At 44.6% G+C, this 27,321-nt stretch overlaps 1 protein-coding gene across 3 annotated transcripts in view; it reads left to right on the top strand.

Annotated features, from left to right (window-relative positions):
• The first annotated feature begins 1,921 nt into the window (after positions 1–1,921).
• Positions 1,922–27,321, top strand: part of LOC115207907 (fidgetin-like) — a 32,666-nt gene continuing 7,266 nt past the window's right edge. The window contains exons 1-2 of one of the 3 annotated variants that reach the window (XM_029775468.1): positions 1,922–1,939; positions 12,039–12,253. In XM_029775468.1, coding sequence (XP_029631328.1) covers positions 12,229–12,253 — 25 coding nt within the window. In that variant the 5' untranslated portion in view covers positions 1,922–1,939; positions 12,039–12,228. Of the gene's footprint in view, positions 1,940–10,843; positions 10,942–11,848; positions 11,935–12,038; positions 12,254–27,321 lie in introns of those variants that run through there. The other 2 variants (XM_029775466.1, XM_029775467.1) reach the window with 2 other exon arrangements.

Raw genomic sequence — 27,321 nt, 5'->3', positions numbered from 1 at the left:
TGAATCTCATGAATGTTGTCTGAGAGCTGCCTTTGTGCAGGGGAAGCTCATTAAACCCGATACTCCTCAGGTATTGGGGGCGTGGCTCAGGTCCTTAATTAACACTCATTCACACAATGAGACGAGAGCTCGAAAGGGGTTAACCAATTCAAAGGAAAGTCACTCAAATAAGTAAACCAAAACACAGCACACACTAGGAATAAATATTAAAGCATGCTTAAGTAACTCATTTAAAAATGAAGCACACGAGGGAAAAGGAATAATGACTAAATGGAACTATAGGCACACGTGACACACACACACTTAGTGTACAAAACATTAAGAACATCTGCTCTTTCCATGACATAGACTGACCAGGTGAATCAAGGGTGAAAGCTATGATCCCTTATTGATGTCACTTGTTAAATCCACTCCTTGAACACAGGTTCAAGGAGGATGTTTTACAACTGAGACAGGGATTGTGTATTTGTATTTATTCTGGGACCCCATTAGCTGCTGCCAAGACAGTTTTACATTTTTAAGACATTACAATACATTCATTACAGAATTCACAACACACTGTGTGCCCTCAGGCCCATACTCCACTACTACATATCTACAACACAAAATCCATGTGTACGTGTGTGTTTATTTTATTTCACCTTTATTTAACCAGGTAGGCCAGTTGAGAACAAGTTCTCATTTGCAACTGTGACCTGGCCAAGATAAAGCAAAGCAGTGCGACAAAAACAGAGTTAAACAAACGTAGTCAATAACACAATAGAAAAGAATAGAAAAATCTATGTACAGTGTGTGCATATGTAGAAGAGTAGGGAGGTAGACAATAAATATGCCATAGAGGCGAAATAATTACAATTTAGCATTAATACTGGAGTGATAGATGTGCAGATGATGATGTGCATGTAGAGATACTGGGGTGCAAAAGAGCAAGAGGGTAAGTAATAATATGGGGATGAGGTAGTTGGGTGTGCCATTTACAGATCGGCTGTGTACAGGTACAGTGATCGGTAAGCTGCTCTGACAGCTGATGCTTAAAGTTAGAGAGGGCGATATAAGACTCCAGCTTCAGATATTTTTGCAATCCGGTCCAGTCATTGGCAGCAGAGAACTGGACGGAAAGGCGGCTGTTACGCACGCCTCTTGGAGGGGGAACGCAACACCCTGCTATACTCAACTCCCGGTGGAGTGAAAGAGGTATGTGATTGTAGGTGAGGGTAAGGATGACAGAGCTAGAGAATATTACCGTTTGCTGGGAATTTATTTCCTTAACAAGGTAATGTGGGAAAAAGGGGCTGGATGGAACCAAAGCAAAGAAAGTAGAAGTTAGAGTCCTCTCTCCTACCTTACCTGCCTACTTACCTAACCTTAACGCCACCTGGTGCACTAACCAAAATACAGGGGGTGGTCCGACCAGGTCTTACCTAGTGTGCATGGACAGAGTACAAACTACGGGTATATGTACACCCTCAGGCCTCTTACCTAAGCACTCCCAAGGTGCCTTCCCCTTCCCCACCCGGGAACAAATGAAAAAGAATAATACAAACTTAAAGTGAACAATTTCAATCGTCAAAAACACTGAGTCCTATTGACATAAACATACCTCTGCAGGACAGGCTACAAAATACTTTACAACAAATTATATAGACCAACAATGAAACACAGGACATACAAATAATCTCTCTCCTAAAAAAGGAACACTGGCTTTTCAAGCTGCAGAAGGAGTCGGTAATTGCAGACAGCTGTATCTCCTGATGAGAGGGTCAGAGCTCCAATCTTCAATGGGGCCGACCAATCAGCTGCTTGGAATCCAGGAAGCCATTTTGAAACATATACACATACAAACCCAAAACACAGAAACTGGGGAACGTAACAGCGGCCAAAGGAAGTGATGGCTTTGGAGATGACCAGTGCAATACACCTGCTGGAGCACGTGCTACGGGTGGGTGTTGCTATGGTGACCAGTGAGCTGAGATAAGGTCGGCTTTACCTAGCAAAGACTTATAGATGACCTGGAGCCAGTGGTTTTGGCGAAGGATATGTAGTGAAGGCTAGCCAACGAGAGCATACAGGTTGCAGTGGTGGGTAGTATATGGGGTTTTGGTGACAAAACGGATGGCACTGTGATAGACCACATCCAGTTTTCTGAGTAGAGTGTTGGGGACTATTTTGTAAATGACATGCCAATGTCAAATCAAATCAAAGTTTATTTGTCACTACAGGTGATTCACCTTACAGTGAAATGCTTACTTACAGGCTCTAACTAATAGTGCAAAAAAGGTATTAGGTGAACAATAGGTAAGTAAAGAAATAAAAACAACATTAAAAAGACAGTGAAAAACAGTAGTGAGGCTATATACAGTAGCGAGGCTATAAAAGTAGTGAGGCTACATACAGACACCGGTTAGTCAGGCTGATTGAGGGAGGTATGTACATGTAGCTATGGTTAAAGTGACTATGCATATATGATGAACAGAGAGTAGCAGTAGCGTAAAACAGGGGTTGGCGGGTGGTGGGTGGCGGGACACAATGCAGATAGCCCGGTTAGCCAATGTGCGGGAGCACTTAGTATGTACATGAATGTATAGTTAAAGTGACTATGCATATATGATAAACAGAGGGTAGCAGCAGCATAAAAGAGGGGTTGGGGGGGCACACAATGCAGATAGTATGGGTAGCCATTTGATAACCTGTTCAGGAGTCTTATGGCTTAGGGGTAAAAACTGGGAAGCCTTTTTGTCCTAGACTTGGCACTCCAGTACAGCTTGCCATGCGGTAGTAGAGAGAACAGTCTATGACTGGGGTGGCTGGGGTCTTTGACAATTTTTAGGGCCTTCCTCTGACACCGCCTGGTGTAGAGGTCCTGGATGGGAGGCAGCTTAGCCCCAGTGATGTACTGGGCCGTACGCACTACCCTCTGTAGTGCCTTGTGGTCGGAGGCCGAGCAATTGCCGTACCAGGCAGTGATGCAACCAGTCAGGATGCAGCTGTAGAACCTTTCGAGGATCTCAGGACCCATGCCAAATCATTTTAGTTTCCTGAGGGGGAATAGGCTTCGTCATGCCCTCTTCACGACTGTCTTGGTGTGTTTGGAACATTCTGGTTTGTTAGTGATGTGGACACCAAGGAACTTGAAACTCTCAACATGCTCCACTACAGCCCCGTCAATTTTTACATTTACATTTAAGTCATTTAGCAGACGCTCTTATCCAGAGCGACTTACAAATTGGACATGAGAATGGGGGCGTGCTCGGTCCTCCTTTTCCTGTAGTCCACAATTATCTCCTTAGTCTTGGTTACGTTGAGGGATAGGTTGTTATTCTGGTACCACCCGGCCAGGTCTCTGACCGCCTCCTTATAGACTGTCTTGTCGTTGTCGGTGATCAGGCCACAGTTACCACTGTGGCCTGATCACTGTTGTGTCGTCTGCAAACTTAATGATGGTGTTGGAGTCGTGCCTGGCCGTGCGGTTGTGGGTGAACAGGGAGTACAGGAGGGGACTGAGCACACACCCCTAGGGGGCTCCAGTGTTGAGGATCAGCGTGGCAGATGTGTTGCTACCTACCCTCACCACCTGGGGGCGGCCCGTCAGGAAGTCCAGAATCCAGTTGCAGAGGGAGGTGTTTAGTCCCAGGATCCTTAGCTTAGTGATGAGCTTTGAGGGTACTATTGTGTTGAACACTGAGCTGTAGTTAATGAATAGCATTCTCTTACAGATGTGTTCCTTTTGTCCAAGTGGGAAAGGGCAGTGTGGGGTGCAATAGAGATTGCATCATCTGTGGATCTGTTTTGGCGGTATGCAAATTGGAGTGGGTCTAGTGTTTCTGGGATAATGATGTTGATGTGAGCCATTACCAGCCTTTCAAAACACTTCATGGCTATGGACGTGAGTGCTACGGGTCTGTAGTCATTTAGGCAGGTTGCCTTTGTGTTCTTGGTGATCTGCTTGAAACATGTTGGTATAACAGACTCAATCAGGGACATGTTGAAAATGTCAGTGAAGACACCTGCCAGTTGGTCAGCACATGCCCGGAGTACACGTCCTGGTAATCCGTCTGGCCCCGCAGCCTTGTGTATGTTGACCTATTTAACCTCTCTAGGGCAGGTGGCACCAAATCGTCCCACCTACGTAACAGCCAGTTGAATCCTGTGGCGCGATTTTCAAATACCTTAGAAATGCTATTACTTCAATTTCTCAAACATATTACTATTTTACACCATTTGAAAGATAAGACTCTCGTTAATCTAACCAATTGCCCGATTTCAAAAAGGCTTTACAGCGAAAGCAAAACATTAGATTATGTCAGGAGAGTACCCTGCCAAAAATAATCACACAGCCATTTTCAAAGCAAGTATATATGTCACAAAAACCAAAACCACAGCTAAATGCAGCACTAACCTTTGATGATCTTCATCAGATGACACTCCAAGGAGTACGGCTAAAGGCTAAAAGAACTGGTCGTCTAGTGTGTTCAGAACAGAGAGTAAAAGGAGCAGGTTTCTGGGCGCTGAAGAATAGTGTGTATGTTATTGTGTGTGTATGAATGTGTCTGTGCCTATGTTTGTGTTGCTTCACAGTCCCCGCTGTTCCATAAGGTGTATTTTTATCTGTTTTTCTACTGCTAGCATGAGTTCCTTGATGTGAAATAGAGTTCCATGTAGTCATGGCTCTATGTAGTACTGTGTACATCCCATAGTCTGTTCTGGACTTGGGGATTGTGAAGAGACCTCTGGTGGCATGTCTTGTGGGGTATGCATGGGTGTCTGATCTGTGTACTAGTAATTTAAAACAGACAGCTCTGTGCTTTCAACATGTCAATACCTCTCACAAATACAAGTATTGATGAAGTCAATCTCTCCTCTACTTTGAGACAGGAGGCATGCATTTTATTCATGTTCGCTCTCTGTGTACATCCAAGGGCCAGCCGTGCTGACCTGTTCTGAGCCAATTACAATTTTCCTAAGTCCCTCATTGTGGCACCTGACCACACTAATGAACAGTAGTCCAGGTGTGATAAAACTAGAGCCTGTAGGACCTGCCTTGTTGATAGTGCTTTTAAGAAGGTAGAGCAGCACTTTATTAAGGACAGATTTCTCCCCATTTTAGCTACTGTTGTTTCAATATGTTTTGACCGTGACAGTTTACAATCCAGGGTTACTCCAAGCAGTTTAGTCACTTCAACCTGCTCAATTTCCACATTATTTATTACAGGATTTGGTTGAGGTTTAGGGTTTAGTGAATGATTTGTCCCAAATACAATGCTATTAGTTTTTAAATATTTAGGACTAACTTTTTCCTTGCCATCCATTGTGAAACTAACTGCAGCTCTTTGTTAAGTGTTGCAGTCATTTCAGTGGCTGTAGTAGCTGAGGTGTATAGTGTTGAGTCATCCGCATACATAGACACATTGGCTTTACTCAAAGCCAGTAGCATGTTGTTAGTAAAGATTGAAAAAAGTAAGGGGCCTAGACAGCTGCCCTGGGGAATTCCTGATTCTATCTGGATTATGTTGGAGAGGCTTCCATTAAAGGACACCCTCTGTGTTCTGTTAGACAGGTAACTCTTTATCTACAATATAGCAGGGGGTGTAAAGCCATAACCCATATGATTTTTCAGCAGCAAACTATGATCGATAATGTCAGAAGCCGCACTGAATTCTGACAAAACAGCCCCCACAATCTTTTTATCATCACTTTCTCTCGGCCAATCAACAGTCATTTGTGTAAGTGCTGTGCATGTTGAATGTCCTTCCCTATAAGCGTGCTGAAAGTCTGTTGTCAATTTGTTTACTGTAAAATAGCATTGTATCTGGTCAAACACCATTTTTTTTACAAAACTTTACTCAGGGTTGGTATGAGGCTGATTGGTCAACTATTTGAGCCAGTAAAGGGGGCTTTACTATTCTTGGGTAGTGGCATTACTTTTGCTTCCCTCCAGGCCTGAGGGCACACACTTTCTAGTAGGCTTAAAACTTCTTTCATCTAGGGGTTCCACTAGCGGAACACCTCGCCAATATCCAATGGAAGAGCGTGGCGCGAAATACAAAAACCGAAAACTATTTTACACCATTTGAAAGATAAGACTCTCGTTAATCTAACCACATTGTCCGATTTCAAAAAGGCTTTACTGCGAAAGCAAAACATTAGATTATGTTAGGAGAGTACATAGCTAAAAATAATCACACAGCCATTTTCCAAGCAAGCATATATGTCACAAAAACCCAAAACACAGCTAAATGCAGCACTAACCTTTGATGATCTTCATCAGATGACACTCCTAGGACATTATGTTATACAATACATGCATGTTTTGTTCAATCAAGTTCATATTTATATCAAAAAACAGCTTTTTACATTGGCGTGTGATGTTCAGAATATGTATTTCCACCGAAAACTTAAAATTTACTAAATTACTCATCATAAACGTTGACAAAATACTTAACAATTATTTTAAGAATTATAGATACAGAACTCCTTTATGCAATCGCTATGTCAGATTTGAAAATAGCTTTTCGGCGAAAGCACATTTTGCAATATTCTGAGTACATAGCTCAGCCATCACGGCTAGCTATTTTGACACCCACCAACTTCGGGGCACACTAAACTCAGAATTAGTATTAGAAAAATGTTATTACCTTTGCTGATCTTCGTCAGAATGCACTCCCAGGACTGCAACTTCCGCAATAAATTTTGTTTTTGTTCCAAATAATCCATAGTTATGTCCAAATACCTCCATTTTGTTAGTGCGTTCAGGTCACTATCCAAAGGGTAACGCGCGAGCGCAATTCGAGACAAAAAAAATCTAAATGTTCCATTACCGTAATTTGAAGCATGTCAAACGCTGTTTAAAATCAATTTTTATGGTATTTTTCTCATAAAATAGCAATAATATTCCAACCATTCAAAGAGGGAAAGAAAAGAATGGCGAGGTCTTGTGAACGCGCATCTCCAGTCTCTCTGTCCCCAGGCAGACCACTGACAAACTCTGCTGCTGTTATCTGCCCAGAGACAGGAGACGCGTCAATCCGCTTTCTGAAGTCTTTAGAGAGCCAATGGAAGCCTTAGAAAGTGTTACGTAACAGCACAGATACTGTAATTTCGATAGAGATGCAACAGAAGGACTACAAATTGTCAGACAGGCCACTTCCTGCTTGGAATCTTCTCAGGTTTTTGCCTGCCATATGAGTTCTGTTATGCTCACAGACACCATTCAAACAGTTTTAGAAACTTTAGAGTGTTTTCTATCCAAATCTACTAATAATATGCATATTCTTTCTGGGCAAGAGCAGTAACCAGTTGAAATCGGGTATGTTTTTTATCCGGCAGTGAAAATACTGCCCCCTAGCCCAGACAGGTTAAATTAGGTTACTTTCATTGTGTCTACCAATGCCCCTGGTATAATGTACATTTGCATTATGATGCATTATGATGACTCAGTGACACAATGGTAGGGAGTAACTGAGCTGGGCTTGGGTCATTGATAAGTCATTGTCTTACCGCAGCCTTATATGGCTGTGAAAGTATCCAGGAACCCAAATGATTTGGGTGGATCCCATCCTCCTTATAAAACGTGTTTTGTTTCCTAAAGGTAGCGAAATTGTCAACAAAAGTTACACCCATTGAGCTGCAATAATCACGTAGCCAGTTGTGAAGAGAAAGAATCCTGTTAAAGTGTTCAATGCCACGATTCAGAGAGGGCACAGGGCCAGATATGATGGGTCTTTTATTAGTGTTTAGCAGAGAGTCAGTCAGCTCTTTGAAATCCCGTTTCGACTTTTCAAAGCTGTCATTCATTATGTCATTAAAACCCACATGTACTACGGTAGAATTAATGTCCATGTCCTGGCGTAATACATTCGGGAGCAGCTTAGTAATGTGATTTACTCGAGCCCCGGGATGGGACGTTGTTTTTGCACCAGGAACAGTCACATTTCTTACCATAGGGCTGCCCAAAATCACAGCTTGCGAGAAGGACGAGGAAATCCGTCCACTCCCACACTTCACAGGATGGTGTAGGCCTCCGACAGATGGTAGGCACAGCGGCCGCAGAAACAGCTATCCTCAGCAACGATGGTGCAGGAAGATCAGGCTCCAAGGTGGCGAAACTATTTGTTGTTTGTATCCGCTCCGGGCCTCTCGTTGGGAATGTAGACTGTTTTACCGGAGGCCGCTGTCTTCGAGTTCCACGGCTCGTGACATGCGACCATCGTTGATTGCCATGCTCCTCTTGCTGTGCTCCTTCGCTATCAGATGGGGGAGGAGAGACAGGAGATTTCTCCCCTGGCGAACGAACTCCGGGCAAAACACCGGCCAGTCGGATAACGACAAACGACAAGACGGAGATGCATCCAACATGTGAACGCCGTAAAAGCTAACCACGTTGCGGGATCCATGCAAAAACAAGTTTGGTATTCATGTTTAACCTCTCTAGGTTTCGGCAGGACGAAATCGTCCCACCTACGTAACAGCCAGTGGAATCCTGTGGTGCGTTATTCAAATACCTTAGAAATGCTATTACTTCAATTTCTCAAACATATGACTATTTTACACCATTTTAAAGACAAGACTCTCGTTAATCTAACCACACTGTCCGATTTCAAAAAGGCTTTACAACGAAAGCAAAACATTAGATTATGTCAGCAGAGTACCCAGCCAGAAATAATCAGACACCCATTTTTCAAGCTAGCATATAATGTCACAAAAACCCAGAAGACAGCTAAATGCAGCACTAACCTTTGATGATCTTCATCAGATGACACACCTAGGACATTATTTTATACAATACATGCATGTTTTGTTCAATCAAATTCATATTTATATCAAAAACCAGCTTTTTACATTAGCATGTGACGTTCAGAACTAGCATACCCCCCGCAAACTTCCGGTGAATTTACTAAATATTTACTAAATTACTCACGATAAACGTTCACAAAAAGCACAACAATTATTTTAAGAATTATAGATACAGAACTCCTCTATGCACTCGATATGTCCGATTTTAAAATAGCTTTTCGGTGAAAGCATATTTTGCAATATTCTAAGTAGATAGCCCAGCCATCACGGGCTAGCTATTTAGACACCCAGCAAGTTTAGCACTCACCAAAGTCAGATTTACTATAAGAAAAATGTTATTACCTTTGGTGTTCTTCGTCAGAATGCACTCCCAGGACTTCTACTTCAATAACAAATGTTGGTTTGGTCCCAAATAATCCATAGTTATATCCAAACAGCGGCGTTTTGTTCGTGCGTTCAAGACACTATCCGAAAGGGTAAAGAAGGGTGACGAGCACGACGCATTTCGTGACAAAAAATGTCTAAATATTCCATTACCGTACTTCAAAGAATGTCAACCGCTGTTTAAAATCCATTTTTATGCCATTTTTCTCATAAAAAAGCGATAATATTCCGACCGGGAATCTGCGTTTAGGTAAAAAGACGAAAGAAAATAAAGCATGGGGTCGACTCGTGCGCCTAAGCCCATTGTCGTCTGATCGGCCACTTGCCAAAAGCGCTAATGTGTTTCAGCCAGCGCCTGGAATTACATCGTTCAGCTTTTTCCCGCCTTCTGAGAGCCTATGGGAGCCATAGGAAGTGTCACGTTACAGCAAAGATCCTCAGTCTTCAATAAACAGAGGCAAGAAGCTCAAGGAATGGTCAGACAGGCCACTTCCTGTAAGGAATCTTCTCAGGTTTTTGCCTGCCATATGAGTTCTGTTATACTCACAGACACCATTCAAACAGTTTTAGAAACGTTAGGGTGTTTTCTATCCAAAGCCAATAATTATATGCATATTCTAGTTTCTGGGCAGTAGTAATAACCAGATTAAATCGGGTACGTTTTTTTATCTGGTCGTGTAAATACTGCCCCCTACCCCCAACAGGTTAACAAAGATTGCTTATGTTTTAGTTAAAATAACAAACCAAGTGTTTCCAGCATACAGTGATCAGCTGCACACTCTGATGACATCAGAGCGTTGGTGTATGTGTGCCATTCAGAGGGTAAATGGGCAAGACGAAAGATTGAAGTGCCTTTGAACGGGGTATGGTAGTAAGTGCCAGGCGCACTGGTTTGAGTGTGTCAAGAACTGGAAAACTGGTGGGTTTTTCACGCGCAACAGTTTCCCATGTGTATTAACAATGGTCCACCACCCAAAGGACATCCAGCCAACTTGACACAACTGTGGGATGCGTTGAAGTCAACATGGGCCAGCATCCCTGTGGAATGCTTTTGACACCTTGTAGAGTCCGTGCCCTGACAAATTGAGGATGTTCTGAGGGAAAAAGGGGTGGGAGGTACAACTCAATATTAGGAAGGTGTTCCTAATGTGTTGTACACTTACTGTATGTGCAGGGGGAATGTTAGGTATTAGTCATTGACATGGGGAGTTGTTTCACTCCCACCATTACATCAATGCTTAGATCAATGTTATAATCAATAAAAGTCATATACTCAACTTCCTATGTGAGCGCTGAAGGAGAAAATTCAGCACCTTTCAGCCGCCTGTACGCATGTGCCTGTGTGCATGCATGCATGCATCTACAGTATGTATGATGAATGTGTGTTCAATAGTGCACAAGTCACAATCAGAAAAACACCAATCCTCTCTTTTTTACACACGCAGACACACACACACACACACACACCTCTCTGACATGGCATGATTGGTCACTTTTTCCCCTCTCCCTTCCTGCTTAAATAGTTTTAACAAAAGAGAGGGAGGGAGAGGGGAAGGGAAGGAGTGGATGGGGGAGGGGATGCATGTGCTGCTCTGTTGTCACTAAGGGAGGGAGAGGGTGGGAGAGCAGAGAGAGAAGGTTAGGGTCCCAGAAGTGAAAAAGAGGGATGGCCATACACACCACTGCTCTACACTGCCTTACCGTGTGGGTTATTCTATTGGCTTCCACATAGGATGCATCATATCAAGGAAATACAAGCATGAGCAGGTAAGGACAGGATTTTGTTTTAGTTTTATCTTCCTTTCCTTCTGTTTCTTTCATTTTCCTGCTTTTTCTATCTATCTTCTGTTTTTCTTCTCTCACTCTGCACTTCACATTCCTATTCTTTTCTGCTTTTCTCTTCTCTTTCTCTCCCGTATCTGGTTTTGTGATATCCCTTTATTTCTTCCTCTCTAAACCTGCTGTTGAATTTAGATATTTCTGTCCTCTGATAGAAATCTAAAAAAAAATCCACATTTACATTTTTTCTTCTCTACCATGTGTTTATTATTTAAATGTGGTTAATCTCTAATACTGAAATTTCTCAGTTATCTTCATATTTTCATCCTATTTCCTGCATTTTTGCTTTATATGGTAATAACACAGCTGCATTCTTCAACACTTGACAAAGTGCAAAGATCTGATGGTTCTTTTTGGTGTGTGACTGTGTGAGTGTGTGGACATGTGGATTGGTCCAGAGGATTGGATACTCATTAGTAATTTTTCTTCTGATGTTGATATTTTGGTTTTATGGTCTAAGGGCAGAAACTGTTCCCTTTCTGTCAGAGCGTTTAGCACCGCTGTTACACAAACACTCAGACTGTGAGCAACACTATATATTGTTTGGTTTTGATTGTGCACATGCCTTTCCTGAAGAGTACTCCCATTCCCGTTAGCTTATCAAAAAAAATCATTTTCCAATAATAGACCTAATGTGTACGGAAATATTAAGGTTTTACACGTTTTAGATGATTTTACTCTCAATTACATTATTCCTTTCAGTCATAGTAATTATGTATTAGCATTAGTAATAAGTGCTTCTGACAATTGTTTTTCTGGTCTGTAAATACTTTGCATGTGAGTGAACAAGTGGCTAACCAAGTGAGCTAGTGACCTAGGGGGCTAGAGTGAGCAAGTGGTAGTGAGTGAGCATGAACGCGCTTGCGGAGGAGAATAAGTCTTTGCATTTGGGTCACTTCAATGGGAACATATAACCAGAGAGTGAATACAGCTTTTTGATGTTTCAAGTTTTATGTGATTACGTACATATTGGTGTGTTATATTTTTCCAGCGCTGTCTAACTCACTGCTCTCTCTCCTTTCCAGTCGTCAGTGTGTAGTGGAGAGTACTGAGGCTAGCAATGGAGTGGTGTATGACAACAAACACTAACAGACCCACTCAGATGGCCAGCAGCGCGGGACCAGCCAGCAGCAGAAAGTGTAACGTGTGTCCCCGCTTCCACCAACACTGAGTGGACTCAGTCCTCTAATCTTTACCAGGGAGCAGGGCGGCAGAATGCTCAGTCCTGTCACCCCTCACAGTAAGTGTGTGTATGGAGCGGATGGGGGGTACACTGTGTGTGTGTGCACGCGCATGTGCATGCGCTAACATGGTTGTCTTTCTCAGTCTTGACACTCAGTCTTGGACATTTCTCCTGCGGCCAGTGGAAAAGGGGGAAGTGAGGGAGGGAGCTGGGAAAGGAGATATTGGAGAGGGAATACTAACTCTAACAGCTGAGTCTCTCTTCTCTGTGCTTCACATTGAGGAATTTTAAAGAAAGAGCTGAGTTGCTGTCTCTTTCTCTCTGGCTCTCTTGCTCTTTCTCTTTCTATTTCTGAATGGCGACCACCAGCGTGTTTAAGGCTAGTTTTAAACAAATCCAATAAATTAGTATTTCTCACATGCTTTGTAAACAACAGGTGTAGACTTAGGGTGAAAGTCCCTTTCCAACAATGCAGAGTTAAAAAAAAATTGAAATAGTGGCATGCGGCATAAATACAGTGAATAACAAAAACCATAATGAGTAAAAGTCACTTGGCTATGTACAGGGAGTACCAGTCAATGGGCAGGGGTACAAGGTAATTGAGGTAGCTATGTACATATACAGTGCCTTCGGAAAGTATTCAGAACGTGACTTTTTCTATATTTTGTTACTTTACAACCTTATTCTAAAATGGATTTAATAGTGTTTCCCCCCTCATCAATCTACACACAATACCCGATAATGACAAAACAAAAACAAGTTTTTAGAAATGTTTGCTAATATATTAAAAATTAAAAAATGAAATATTACATTTACATAAGTATTCAGACCCTTTACTCAGTACTTTGTTGAAGCACCTTTAGCAGTGATTACAGCCTCAAGTCTTTTTGGGTATGATGCTACAAGCTTGGGACACCTGTATTTGGGCAGTTTCTCCCATTCTTCTCTGCAGATCCTCTCACGCGCTGTCAGGTTGGATGGGGAGCGTTGCTGCACAGCTATTTTCAGGTCTCTACAGAGATGTTCGATTGGGTTCAAGTCCAGGCTCTGGCTGGGCCATTCAAGGACATTCAGAGACTTGTCCCGAAGCCACTCCTGTGTTGTCTTGGCGTCATGTGTGTTTAGTGTCATTGTCCTGTTGGAAGGTGAATCTTCACCCCAGTCTGAGAGTTCAATCTTGTTTTCATCAGACCAGAGAATCTTGTTTCTCATGGTCTGAGAGACTTTAGGTGCCTTTTGGCAAACTCCAAGTGGGCTGCCATGTGCCTTTTACTGAGGAGTGGCTCCCTTCTGGCCACTCTAATATAAAGGACTGATTGGTGGAGTGCTGCAGAGATGGTTGTCCTTCAAGAAGGTTCTCCCATCTCCACAGAGGAACTCTAGAGCTCTGTCAAAGTGACCATCAGGTTCTTGGTCACCTCCCTGACCAAGGCCCTTCACCCCCGATTTCTCAATTTGGCCAGGCGGCCAGCTCTAGGAAGAGTCTTGGTGGTTCTAAACTTCTTACATTTAAGAATGATCGAAGCCACTGTGCTCTTGGGGACCTTCAATGCTGCAGAAATGTTTTGGTATCCCTGATACCCCTAGATCTGTGCCTCGAAACAATCCTGTCTCGGAGCTCTACAGAAAATTCCTTCGACCTCATGGCTTGGTTTTTGCTCTGACATGCACTGTCAACTGTGGGACCTTATATAGACAGGTGTGTACCTTTCCAAATCATGCCCAATCAATTGTGTTTACCACAGGTGGACTCCAATAAAGTTGTAGAAACATCTGAAGGATCATCAATGGAAACAGGATGCACCTGAGCTCATTTTTGAGTCTCATATCAAAGCATCTGAATTCTTATGTAAATATGGTGTCTGTTTTTTGCAAGCATTTCTTAAAACCTGTTTTCACTTTTTCATTACGGGATATTGTGTGTAGATTTCTGAATCAATTCAGAATAAGGCTGTAACATAACAAAATGTGGAAAAAGTCAAGGGGTCTGAATACTTTCCCAAATGCACTGTGTGTGTGTGTGTGTGTGTGTGTGTGTGTGTGTGTGTGTGTGTGTGTGTGTGTGTGTGTGTGTGTGTGTGTGTGTGGGTAGAGTCCTGTGTGTGTGCGTATAGTCAGTGCAACAATGATCTTGCTGTCCAATCTATTGGGGTAGAGAATATTCTATCTATCCTCTATCCTCCATGTAATTGAAGTGTGCCGGTACAGTGGGGGACTGATTATGTCACAGTGAGCAGTCCCTCCTCGTTATATAATTTTAGCGTTTTATCCACACGGAGAGAGTAAAATTAGCACCCTTGGACTCTGCCATCATATCCTTTCTTATTTCTTGGTGTTAAACTAAACCAAAGAATGAATTGGCTCTGCGTGCATTATGTTGTGTGTTTTGGATGTTAATTATTTTCTTCGGACACATTTCTAGCTTGTTATTGTTTTTAGTAATGCATTCCCATAAATAGATGTGTATTTTTGGTGATAGCTGGGTAGATAGATTGTTATGCTTCAACATGCATGTGTGCTTTGCATGAGGGGTCTCTAAGACAAGCTAATGAATATGCTCATATTGACGGATGTTATTGATTAAGAGAAGGTTTAACAGGATTACCACCCTAACATGATTTGAATAATACATTAGGGACACACACACCTCTGTGTACTAGCAGGACCGCTACTACAGGCAGAGATATTGGAGCCTAAAATTTTATTTGGGGGGGTTTTGAAAAGAAGAAGTGAATTGTGTGAACACACATGCCTTGTGTCTTGTCTGCGATGAGTTTGTTTAGCATACGTCTGTAACATACCTGCTTTTGGAAAGACTCACACTTATGTGTTATATTTCTCCCCATAGAGAAACTTTCTCACACACACACACACACACACACACGTCATAATTAGGAGTGTGTGATAAAAACATGGTAGTGAATACATTTTGTGGATCGTAGCTAAACAGTTGCTCGGGGTGAAGTAGTTCTGTGAATAAGAGTCAGGTCATTGGTGTTGGGGTGTAAATGAGCTCTAATTAGAGTGGTATGGAGGGATTCAAATACACACACACACACACACACACACACACACACACACACACACATCAGGCCACCATAGTGTTCATGACAGCTCATTAAGCACATTTGAGTCCAGTTGATTTAAGGTCCTCATTAGGTGGTAAAGGCTTATAGAGCCCTGGCCTGCAATGATGTAGTTTGTTCAGTCTGTAGCCAACAGCAAGATCAGAGTGACCGTTTAGCCATTCCACACAGAGGAATGCATGGAGAAACAGCCAAGGGCAGGCAGAGAGTAACCCAAAGAAAGGAGGAAGGGAAAAAGAGAACTATGTTTATGGAGAAATAGTATAAGGATGGGGATTTAGAGACAGAGAGAGAAGGGCAGATGGACTGGTCAGCTGCAGAGTGATATATCAGCTGCAGAGTGATATATGCGTGGACACAATGAGCAAAGAGGCAAGGCAGCTCCGGCCACATGAGTGTGTGAGCTGAAAGAGACCGAGTGTGGGGGAGGGGTGTCCAAAACCACGCAGGGCATGGACACACGTTAGTACAGGTCTGAGGGAGGGAAAGCGAGAGGGGGAACAGGAGGGGAGGAGAGGGAAGGTAGAAAGGGAGAGAATGGAATGGAATGGCAGGATGGAAGAGTTTAATGTCCCATTGGTTATCTGATGCGTTCCGTACTGATCCAGATATGGCTTAAATTAATACTTACGAATACTGTGTGAGCAGCTGATAGAGAGCCCTCTCTCTCTCTCTCTCTGAATTCCATACATTCCAATAGCCTAAGTCATCTGCAGGATTCTCTCTCTTGCCGCTTGGCAGGCCTGCACGGCATGCTGGTCTTCGCACAGACCTATCTGCGTATCTCAGTCAAACACAACACAATTCAACTTTCTCAGCAACAGTATGTGTGTGCAATGAAGTCTTTGTGTATTGTTACTGAGTAATAGTGATTTTGGAGTGGTCAGGCTACCTACCCTGAGGGAAAATGATCCAGTCCAATCTATCCAGTCCAATCTAAGTGCCTCTGATGCCTTGCAAACACTCCAAATCCCATGCCCATGTCCCCTCCCCGCCTCCCTGCCTGCCTCTCTCCGTTATTCATCTAATTAACCCTTAATTGCTCACACTGACCGTGCAGTGGACCGCTACCAAGAAGGAGATATAATTCACACCAGCAGCTCTTCTGGTCACACAGATCAAATGCGTTGTAACGCTCGTCGTTTGAAGGAGAAGTGGACCAAAGCGCAGCGTGGTAAGTGTTCATGATCATTTATTTCAAGAAAACACTCAAACAAGAATAACCAAAAGAAACAAAACGAAAGTGAACAGTTCTGTCAGGCTCAGAATGCTAAACAGAAAACAACCTCCCACAAACACAGGTGGAAAACAGGCTGCATAAGTATGATTCCCAATCAGAGACAACGTTAGACAGCTGCCTCTGATTAGGAACCACACTGGCCCAAAAACAAAGAAACAAAAAACATAGACTTCCCCACCCGAGTCACACCCTGACCTAATCAAACATAGAGAATAATAAGGATCTCTACGGTCAGGGCATGACATGCATGCACAAACTCTGGCCCATATGTTAACTGATCACATGATTCATTGTTGAGCAGAACTAAATAAGAGTGTGTATAACAAATAAGAAAATTAGTAAGATCAGACATGCCAGTGGGTTTGGTCTCTCCAGTGTTAATGGTACTACTGATTTGCGTTATTGTGAGATCTAGGGAACACAACACTTGAACAGCACATATGGTCTATGCTGGCTGTGGAATGGTAATTTGGACACTGGCCCTTGTTGGTGGTTGACGGTAGGTAAAGAGAGAGAGAGAGAGAGAGAGAGATCAGCGCAGAAGCTAAATTGTCTCTCCACCTGGCTATGTAATTACGACCAGTCCAGCGAGACAAAGCTGCTTTCTCTCACAGAACTGGACAGAGTGGATGGTGTTGAAGGAGGAGGTGGGGGGAGTCCACATACTGGCCATCCTCTGATTGGATTGATCAAGCTCTTGTTTACAAGCCCCCTTTTCCCTATTCGTTGTGCAGGCACACACACGAATGCAGGCGCGCACACACACACAGGCACACAATCATTCTGTTTTACTGGCTTCCTGGTCCTTCGAGGCGTGTTGGATCCATGTGAGGGCCTTCATCCTGAAGGCAGGAAAACAAAAGCTGGGGTGTAGAGTTAGGGTAGCACTTGACCCCTGGGGAGAAGAAGGAGGAGCGTGGTGCATGTGTGTGTGTGCGCATATATGTGTGTGGCATGTGTGTGGTGGATGGATAATGGTGGTTACAACTCTAGCTCACTTCTTCCAGGTCTCAGATTTCAGGAGCCACTATCCTGTTGGGAATACTCATTACACATGTGCAGTCATGCACCACACACACGCCTTGTAAGCTGTCAGTACTGCTGGTGGATATATGGAGCTGGTGGTCTGAGTTAGTGAGATGTTTGGGCTCTTATAGGATCTGCTGTCAGACAATGGGGTCCCGTGGCTTTGTTAGGGGACGTGGGGGGACAATAGGAGCTGAGGGACAGGCTGGACACAGAGAGAGAAGGCCCCTCTGCTCAAAACAGCTGTCTCATTTTGGGGCCCACACGACAGTGTTGACACGTATGCCACACACATACATATGCACAAACATGCTCCCTCCAATCTCAGTCGCCCAACATGACTCATCCACACAGTCAAAACATCTAGTGAGAGTTAGGTCCAAAGTCGGAACTCTTAGTACAGAATAAGGAGGTGATTATAGAACCAGAGTTTAGTAAACTGTTAGATGCATGCGATGCACGCGGGTGGCAGTATTTGGAACCAGTGGCTTGAAACAATTTTGAGCTATAAACAATTGCAAACAATTGAGTTACACATCATGTATCTGCCGGTACCGGTCCGTGGGTCATTTGGTACCGGGCCGCAGAGAAAGAATAAATAATTGACATTATTTCCGGTACCGGTCCGTGGGTCATTTGGTACCGGGCCGCAGAGAAAGAATAAATAACTTACATTATTTCCGTTTTATTTATTATCTGAGTCTGAACGATGTTTTATTTTGAAAAATGTCCGGATTCCCTCTGTTACATCCATCTATGACTCACTCTTGACGCTTGTCTCGGTCACGTGATACGTTGCCGCTAAAAGTAAACCCACAAGCTAGCAAAATGAGTAAAAAACAAACGTCTCTGGAAAGTTTCTTTGCAAAGCGGAAAAGGCCCAGTGAGGAGACAGAAGAGCCTACGACTTCCAAGAAAAAGCAAGCTGCTTTTACCGGCCAATACCACGGGTTCCTACTTAAAATATGGATTTATCGCGACAGGTGATTCCCGCGCACCAAGCCCGCTCTGCATAATATGCGGCAACCGGCTCTCTAATGAGGCAATGAAGCCTTCAAAACTGCTTCGCCACTTGGAGACCTAGCACCCTGCACTTGGAGACCAAGCGTCCCACCCCTGGTACACCCTATCAATAGCAGGTGAAATATCAAGGGCGCCAAATTTGAAAACAATGAAATGTCAAAATTCAAATTTCTCAAACATACAACTATCTTACACCCTTTGAAAGATAAACATCTCCTTAATCTAACCACGTTGTCCGATTTCAAAAAGGCTTTACGGCGAAAGCATAAAGTTAGATTATGTTAGGACAGTACATTGAAAATAGCTGTGTGTAATGTTTTGTCAATGCAAAGACAGGCGTCACCAAAAGCAGAAAACCAGCTAAAATTATGCACTAACCTTTGACAATCTTCATCAGATGACACTCCTAGGACATTATGTTAGACAATACATGCATTTTTTGTTCTATCAAGTTCATATTTATATCCAAAAACAGCATTTTACAATGGCGTTGATGTTGATAAAATATTTTCCCTCCAATACCCCGTCAATCAGCACAACAAATTAAATAATTACTATTCGAAACCATTGGTAAAATATTATATTGTCATTCAAAGAATTATAGATTAACATCTCGTGAACGCAACCGCATTGCCAGATTTAAAAATAACTTTACTGGGAAATCACACTTTGCAATAAACGAGGTGCTGTGCTCAGAAAAATAGGCTTGGCGATACAGACTAGGCGCCATGTTGGAGAGATCTAAAATCAAAAATACTATGTAAATATTCCCTTACCTTTGATTATCTTCATCAGAAGGCACTTCCAGAAATACCAGATCCATAACAAATGTAGTTTTGTTCGAAAAAGCTCATAATTTATGTCCAAAAAGCTCCGTGTTGTTAGCGCTTCCTGTAGGCTACTCAAAAACATGAACGTCGCCCGCCGGACTTGTCTTCACCAAAGAGGGAAAAAAAATATTTACGTTCTTTCAAACATGTCAAACATTGTATAGCATAAATCATTAGGGCCTTTTTCAATCAGAACTTCAATAATATTCAAGGCGGACGATTGCATTCTCTTTTAAAACGTATTGGAACGAGAGTACCCAAACATGCACTCGCGCACCAGAGTAGTATAGGCCATCCGCTTATGACCAACTTTCCAAGCCTCTCGTTCGGTCAGTTTTCACAGTAGACTCAAACCACTTTGTAAAGATTGTTGACATCTAGTGGATGGCGTAGGAAGTGCTCAATGATTAATAAGTCCCTGTGTGTTTCAATGGCATAGGCTTAAAAGTTATTCAACACATCAGATATCCACTTCCTGTTAGAATTTGTCTCAGGGTTTTGACTGCCATATGAGTTCTGTTATACTTACAGACACCATTCAAACAGTTTTAGAAAATTCTGAGTGTTTTCTATCCAAATCTTATTAATAATATGCATATCCTAGCTTCTGAGTTGGTGTAGGAGGCAGTTAACCTCTCTAGGGTATGTGGGACGAAATCGTCCCACCTACTCAACAGCCAGTGGAATCCCGTGGCGCGTTATTCAAATACCTTAGAAATACTATTACTTCAATTTCTCAAACATATGACTATTTTACACCATTTTAAAGACAAGACTCTCGTTAATCTAACCACACTGTCCGATTTCAAAAAGGCTTTACAACGAAAGCAAAACATTAGATTATGTCAGCAGAGTACCCAGCCAGAAATAACCAGACACCCATTTTTCAAGCTAGCATATAATGTCACATAAACCCAAACCACAGCTAAATGCAGCACTAACCTTTGATGATCTTCATCAGATGACACCCCTAGGACATTATGTTATACAATACATGCATGTTTTGTTCAATCAAGTTCATATTTATATAAAAAAACAGCTTTTTACATTAGCATGTGACATTCAGAACTAGCATTCCCACCGAACACTTCCGGTGAATTTACTAAATTACTCACGATAAACGTTCACAAAAAACATAATTATTTTAAGAATTATAGATACAGAACTCCTTTATGCAATCGCTATGTCCGATTTTAAAATAGCTTTTCGGCAAAAGCACATTTTGCAATATTCTGAGTAGATAGCCCAGCCATCATGGCTAGCTATTTTGAACCCCACCAAGTTTGGCCCTCACCAAACTCCGATTTACTATTAGAAAAATTTGATTACCTTTGCTGTTCTTCGTCAGAATGCACTCCCAGGACTTCTACTTCAATAACAAATGTTGGTTTGGTTCAAAATAATCCATAGTTATGTTCAAATATCCTCTGTTTTGTTCGTGCGTTCAAGACACTATCCGAAGGGTGACGAAGGGTGACGCGCCCGACGCGTTTTCGTGACAAAAAAAATCAAAATATTCCATTACCGTACTTCGAAGCATGTCAACCGCTGTTTAAAATCAATTTTTATGCCATTTTTCTCATAAAAAAGCGATAATATTCCGACCGGGGAACCCTGTTTTAGTTCAAAGACGAAAAAATAAAAACATGGTGTCGCCTCAGTCTCATTGTCCTCTGATCGACCACTATCCAAATGCGCTAATGTTTTTCAGCCAGGGCCTGCAAAGACATCATTCACCGGTTTGCCGCCTTCTGAGAGCCTATGGGAGCCGTAGGAAGTGTCACGTTACAGCAGAGATCCTCAGTTTTCAATAAAGAGAGTGTAGAAGCCCAAGAAATGGTCAGACAGGCCACTTCCTGTAAGGAATCTTCTCAGGTTTTTGCCTGCCATATGAGTTCTGTTATACTCACAGACACCATTCAAACAGTTTTAGAAACTTTAGGGTGTTTTCTATCCAAAGCCAATAATTATATGCATATTCTAGTTTCTGGGCAGTAGTAATAACCAGATTAAATCGGGTACGTTTTTTATCCGGCCGTGCAAATACTGCCCCCTATCCCCAACAGGTTAAAAATGGGCACATATTTTTTTCAAAATTCTCAATACTGCCCCCTAGCCCTTAACTTGCGCCTGTTCAAGCAGCTTTGTGAGGAGATGAACGCGGAGCACAGACACCTTCTCTTATACACAGAAATAAGATGGTTATCCCGAGGGAGATCGCTGGCCAGAGTGTTTCAATTACAAGAGCCGCTGCAGAGATTTCTCTCAGAAAAAAGTCACCGCTGGCAGCACATTTCAGTGACGAGGAATGGGTCGCAAAACTCGCTTACTTGTGCGACATATTCAACCTGTTCAATGAACTCAATCGGTCACTTCAGGGGAAAATGACAACTGTCTTCAAGTTGGCAGATAAAGTAGCTGCATTTAAAGCCAAACTGGATTTGTGGGGACGGCTCGTGAACAGAGGTATATTTGACATGTTTCAAACATTCGCGGGGATTTTGGAAGTGACTGAGCCGGAGCCTTCATTGTCCCAGCTGGTGCACGATCACCTGTCTTTGCTTTTAAAAGAGTTTGAGCACTACTTCCCAACCACAAAGACCCACGAACTGCCAAGGACTAGATCCGCGACCCATTTGTCAACAAACCAGGTGAATCCAGCATGTCTATGCAAGAAGAAGATCAACTGCTGGACATCGCAAATGACGGCGGCCTTAAAAGTATGTTCGAGACAACAACTCTGCCGGTGTTCTGGATTAAAGTCATGGCAGAATACCCTGAGATCGCCACAACAGCACTGAAAACACTGTTGCCATTTCCGACATCCTATTTGTGTGAAGCGGGATTTTCTGCAGTGACAGCAACCAAAACAAAATTACGGAGTAGACTGGACATAAGCAACACACTTCGGGTGTCATTGTCTCCCATTACCCCTAGATGGGACCGTCTCGTTGCAGAGAAACAAGCTCAGGGCTCCCACTGATTTAGCGTTATGGTGAGTTGTATTTTTCATGCACTTTATATTTGTTTTTGTGTTGTATCTTATTTTTAAGGCATGTTTAAATATTACCATAGCGACCAGAGAGTGTTAGGGGGCAGAGAGGATGTTACTCATGTTATGTTGTTGGTGCGATGTTACGAGGATGCTGCTAATAAAGTTGCATACGAGTACACAGTGGATTCACGTTTATTATTATATTTAAAAAATACCACAGTTTTTATGCCGGTCGTATCATTTTATTTTGTGTATTTATCCGCCACACCTTAAAGGCCGGTCCATGAAAATATTGTCTGACATTAAACCGGTCCGTGGCCCAAAAAAGGTTGGGGACCGCTGATTTTGAGGACTTACAACATCACAAACAGGAATAAACCTCCAACAAAAGGACAACAGAGATGATAATAAACAAAAACACCCATACATGATGATTAAAAAACCATTATGAGATGCATGGCTGTAAGGCCGTCTTATACCTCATCATCATCATCTCAGTCTCCTGGTAAGCTTGCAGATAAGATTTACCCATGAGAGGTGCCCCTCTAAGCCCTGAGGAAGGGGGACCAGATTAGGGTTAGGGGCGCGAACACACCCCTCTTCTCCATGCCCTACTCCCCATACATTATCTGATACAGATGGCTGTGTTATATACTCACTGTTTTTCCCTAATCTTGCCTGAAATCTCCTCACCCTCCTTTATGAATCAATACTACTGTAAACATAGACATGCATGTGCACTCACACAAATTCAACCAATTGTAACATTTTGTCATGAACATATGTTCAACTTAGTAAAAAAACAGTTTTCTAATTTTAAGAGGTTAATTTGAGAAAAAAAGGACAACAGTAAGTGCCTATTAAGTTCCAAATAAAGGGACAGGGTTGACTATAACATGGTTGACTGCAACAGGGTTGGCGATTTAATCTTAAATCTGCAATAAATCCCCTTGTTAGAGTGGGAATGGAAGCTTGTGTACAACAGGGAGGGTCAATTGAAGTCAAGCTTCACAATTGTTAAAACATTTCTAGCTTGTCTATCTACTGGTAACAGTGGTGACGTGTTGTGCTCGGCCAGCTCAGTTTTTCAACACAAAAGACCAGAGAAATGTCCAAAAAGTGTAGAACCAGCTCACATTCTTTTACACTGTCACAAGGTGTGGCGCAAGGAAGCAGGAGAGGTAGTCAAGCGCAGGAAACAGATGATTCCGTGAATACGTCTTTAATATATCCACACGAAAAAAATACAAGCCCGGTCGGGCAGGGCGTATAAATAAAACGCACCACCCTCTCCAAACATAACGCAGGGACGCAGCCCAATATAAACTCTGCGTAAAACACTGGTAGAGGAAAACACAGACCCTCACTTCCAAACATGAGCCCTGACAAAAACAATCCCGCACAGAACACAAACCTATCTAGCTAGCCTAAATAACCCCCCCCCCCCCACTAACAACTAATACAAAACAGGTGCATGCCTATCCTAGACCTAACTAACAGAACGTGAAACAGAGGATCGGTGTTAGCTAGTAGGCCGGCGACGACGACCGCCGAGCGCCGCCCGGGCGAGGAGGGGCACCACCTCCCGTAGGTGTCGTGACAGTACCCCCCCTGACGCGTGGCTCCTGCAGCGCGCCGACGCCAGCCTCGAGGACGCCCCGGAGGGCGAGGCGCAGGGTGATCCGGATGGAGGCTGTGGAACTCCCGGATTAGCGTTGGGTCCAATATGTCCCCCACCGGTACCCAGCACCTCTCCTCCGGGCCGTACCCCTCCCAGTCCACGAGGTACTGCAGACCCCTCACCCGGTGTCTGGAGTCCAAGATGGACCGGACTGTATACGCCGGGGGCCCCTCGATGTCCAGGGGGAGCGGAGGGACCTCCAGCACATCATCGTCCTGCAGCAGACCATCTACCACCGGCCTGAGGAGAGACACATGAAACGAGGGGTTAATATGATAATAAGGAAGAAGTTGTAACCTGTAACACACCTCGTTTATTCTCCTCAGGACTTTAAATGGCCCTACAAACCGCGGACCCAGTTTCCTGCAGGGCAGGCAGAGGGTCAGGTTCCGGGTTGAGAGCCAGACTCTCTCCCCTGGGGCAAACACTGGGGCCTCACTGCGGTGACGGTCTGCGCTCTTTTTTTGTTGTCCCCTGGCCCGTTCCAGTGATTCCTGGACGGCGTTCCAGGTCTCCCTCGAGCGCTGGACCCAGTCCTCCACCGCAGGGGCCTCTGTCTGGCTCTGATGCCAGGGTCCCAGGACCAGCTGATAACCCAACACACATTGGAAAGGTGACAGGTTGGTCGAGGAGTGGCGAAGAGAGTTCTGAGCTAACTCGGCCCACGGCACGAACCTCACCCACTCCCCTGGCCGGTCCCGGCAGTAGGACCGCAGAAACCTGCCCACATCCTGGTTTATCCTCTCTACCTGCCCATTACTTTCGGGGTGGAACCCTGAGGTCAAACTGACCGAGACCCCCAGTCGCTCCATAAATGCACGCCACACCCGGGACGTGAACTGGGGACCTCGATCCAAAACGATGTCCTCAGGCACCCCGTAGTGCCGGAAGACGTGGGTGAATAGAGCTTCCGCGGTCTGCAGGGCTGTAGGAAGACCAGGTAAAGGGAGCAGACGGCAGGACTTAGAGAACCGGTCCACAACGACCAGGATCGCGGTGTTGCCCTGGGACGGCGGGAGATCGGTGAGGAAATCCACCGCCAGGTGGGACCATGGTCGCTGCGGAACCAGGAGGGGCTGTAATTTCCCTCTAGGCAAGTGCCTAGGAGCCTTACTCTGGGCACACACCGAACAAGAGCAGACATAGCACCTCACATCCTTCCCCAAGGTGGGCCACCAGTATTTCCCACTAAGACTACGCACCGTACGCTCAATCCCTGGGTGACCCGAGGAGGGTAGCGTGTGCGCCCACCAAATCAACCGATCGCGGACAGCGAGCGGGACGTACTTACGGGACACTGAGGAGGAGTAGGTTCCGCCCGTAATGCCCGTTCGATATCCGCATCCACCTCCCAGACCACCGGTGCCACCAGGCAGGAGGCTGGAAGTATGGGGGTGGGATCGGTGGACCGTTCCTCGGTGTCATGGAGACGAGAGTGCGTTCCGGGAAACTGGGATGTACGAGATTGTGAACTGAAATCTCGCAAAGAACATCGCCCACCTGGCTTGACGAGGGTTCAGTTTCCTCGCCGCCCGGATGTACTCCAGGTTACGGTGGTCGGTCCAGATGAGAAAAGGGTGACGCACCCCCTCAAGCCAATGTCTCCACATCTTCAGGGCTCTTACCACAGCCAGCAACTCCCTGTCCCCCACATCATAGTTACGCTCCGCCGGACTCAACTTCTTAGAGAAGAAAGCGCAGGGGCGAAGCTTCGGTGGCGTGCCCGAGCATTGTGATAGCACAGCTCGGACGCATCCACCTCTACTATGAATGGCAAAGAGGGATCCGGATGTGCCAGCGCCAGAGCATCGGTGAACAGAGCCTTCAGACGGCTAAAGGCCCTGTCTGCCTCCGCCGACCACCGCAGCCGCACCGGGGCCCCCCTTCATCAGTGAGGTGATGGGAGCCACTACCTGCCCAAAGCCCCGGATAAACCTCCAAAAGTAATTGGCAAACCCCAAGAACCGCTGCACCTCCTTCACCGTGGTGGGAGTCGGCCAATTACGCACGGCCAAAATGCGGTCACATTCCATCACCACCCTGGATGTGGAAATGCGATATCCCAGGAAAGAGATGGCTGGCTTGGAGAACTCACATTTCTCAGCCTTGACGTATAGGTCATGCTCCACCAGTACACCACCACACCCTGACCGAGCAGGTCCCGGAGAATCTCGTCCACAAAGGATTGGAAGATGGTGGGAGCATTCTTTAACCCATACGACATGACGAGGTACTCATAATGGCCAGATGTGGTACTAAATGCAGTTTTCCACTCATCCCCCCCTCGGATACACACCAGATTGTATGCACTCCTGACATCTAATTTCATGAAGAAGCGCGCCCCGTGAAATGACTCTACCGCCATGGCAATGAGAGGTAGCGGGTAACTGAAACCCACCGTGATGGAATTTAGACCTCTATAGTCAATGCACGGGCGCAGACCCCCCTCCTTCTTCTTCACAAAAAAGAAGCTCGAGGAGATGGGTGAGTTAGATGGCCGAATGTATCCCTGCCTCAAGGATTCAGTGACGTATGTCTCCATGGCCACTGTCTCCTCCTGAGACAGGGGATACACGTGACTACGGGAAGTGCAGCGCCTACCTGGAGGTTTATTGCACAGTCTCCTCGTCGATGAGGTGGTAATTGGGTCGCCTTCGTTTTACTGAAGGCGATAGCCAAATCGGCATACTCTGAGGGAATGTGCACGGTAGAGACTTGGTCTAGACTCTCCACCGTAGTCGCACCGACGGAAACTCTTATGCATCTGCCCAAGCACTTCTTTGACCACCCCTTAAGAGCCCTCTGTCTCCACGAAATCTTAGGGTTGTGAGTGGCTAGCCAGGGGATCCCTAGTACCACCGGAAATGCTGGGGAATCAATGAGGAAGAGACTGATACTCTTCTCATGACCCCCCCACATTACCATGACCAGTGGCACGGTGACCTCCCTGACCAGCCCTGACCCTAGTGGTCGACTGTCTAAGGCGTGCACGGGGAAGGGTTGGTCCAGCTGAACCAAGGGAATCCCTAACTTAGCGGCGACCCCACGGTCCATAAAACTCCCTGCCGCGCCTGAATCGACTAGCGCCTTAAGCCGGGAGTGAGGGGAAAAAGAGGGAAAGGACACTAACGCATACATGTGACTGACAGGGGGGTCTGGGTGAGGCTGGTGCTGACTCACCTGAGGTGTCAAAGAAGCGCTCTACTTGCCCTCTAGACTCCCGGGTGAGCTCCTCCAGCACCGG

Source organism: Salmo trutta, chromosome 14 (assembly GCF_901001165.1).
Source record: "Salmo trutta chromosome 14, fSalTru1.1, whole genome shotgun sequence".
Classification (NCBI taxonomy): domain Eukaryota; kingdom Metazoa; phylum Chordata; class Actinopteri; order Salmoniformes; family Salmonidae; genus Salmo; species Salmo trutta.
The sequence above is the reverse complement of the archived record's forward strand: the minus strand, read 5'-3'. Positions and strand labels throughout refer to the sequence as shown.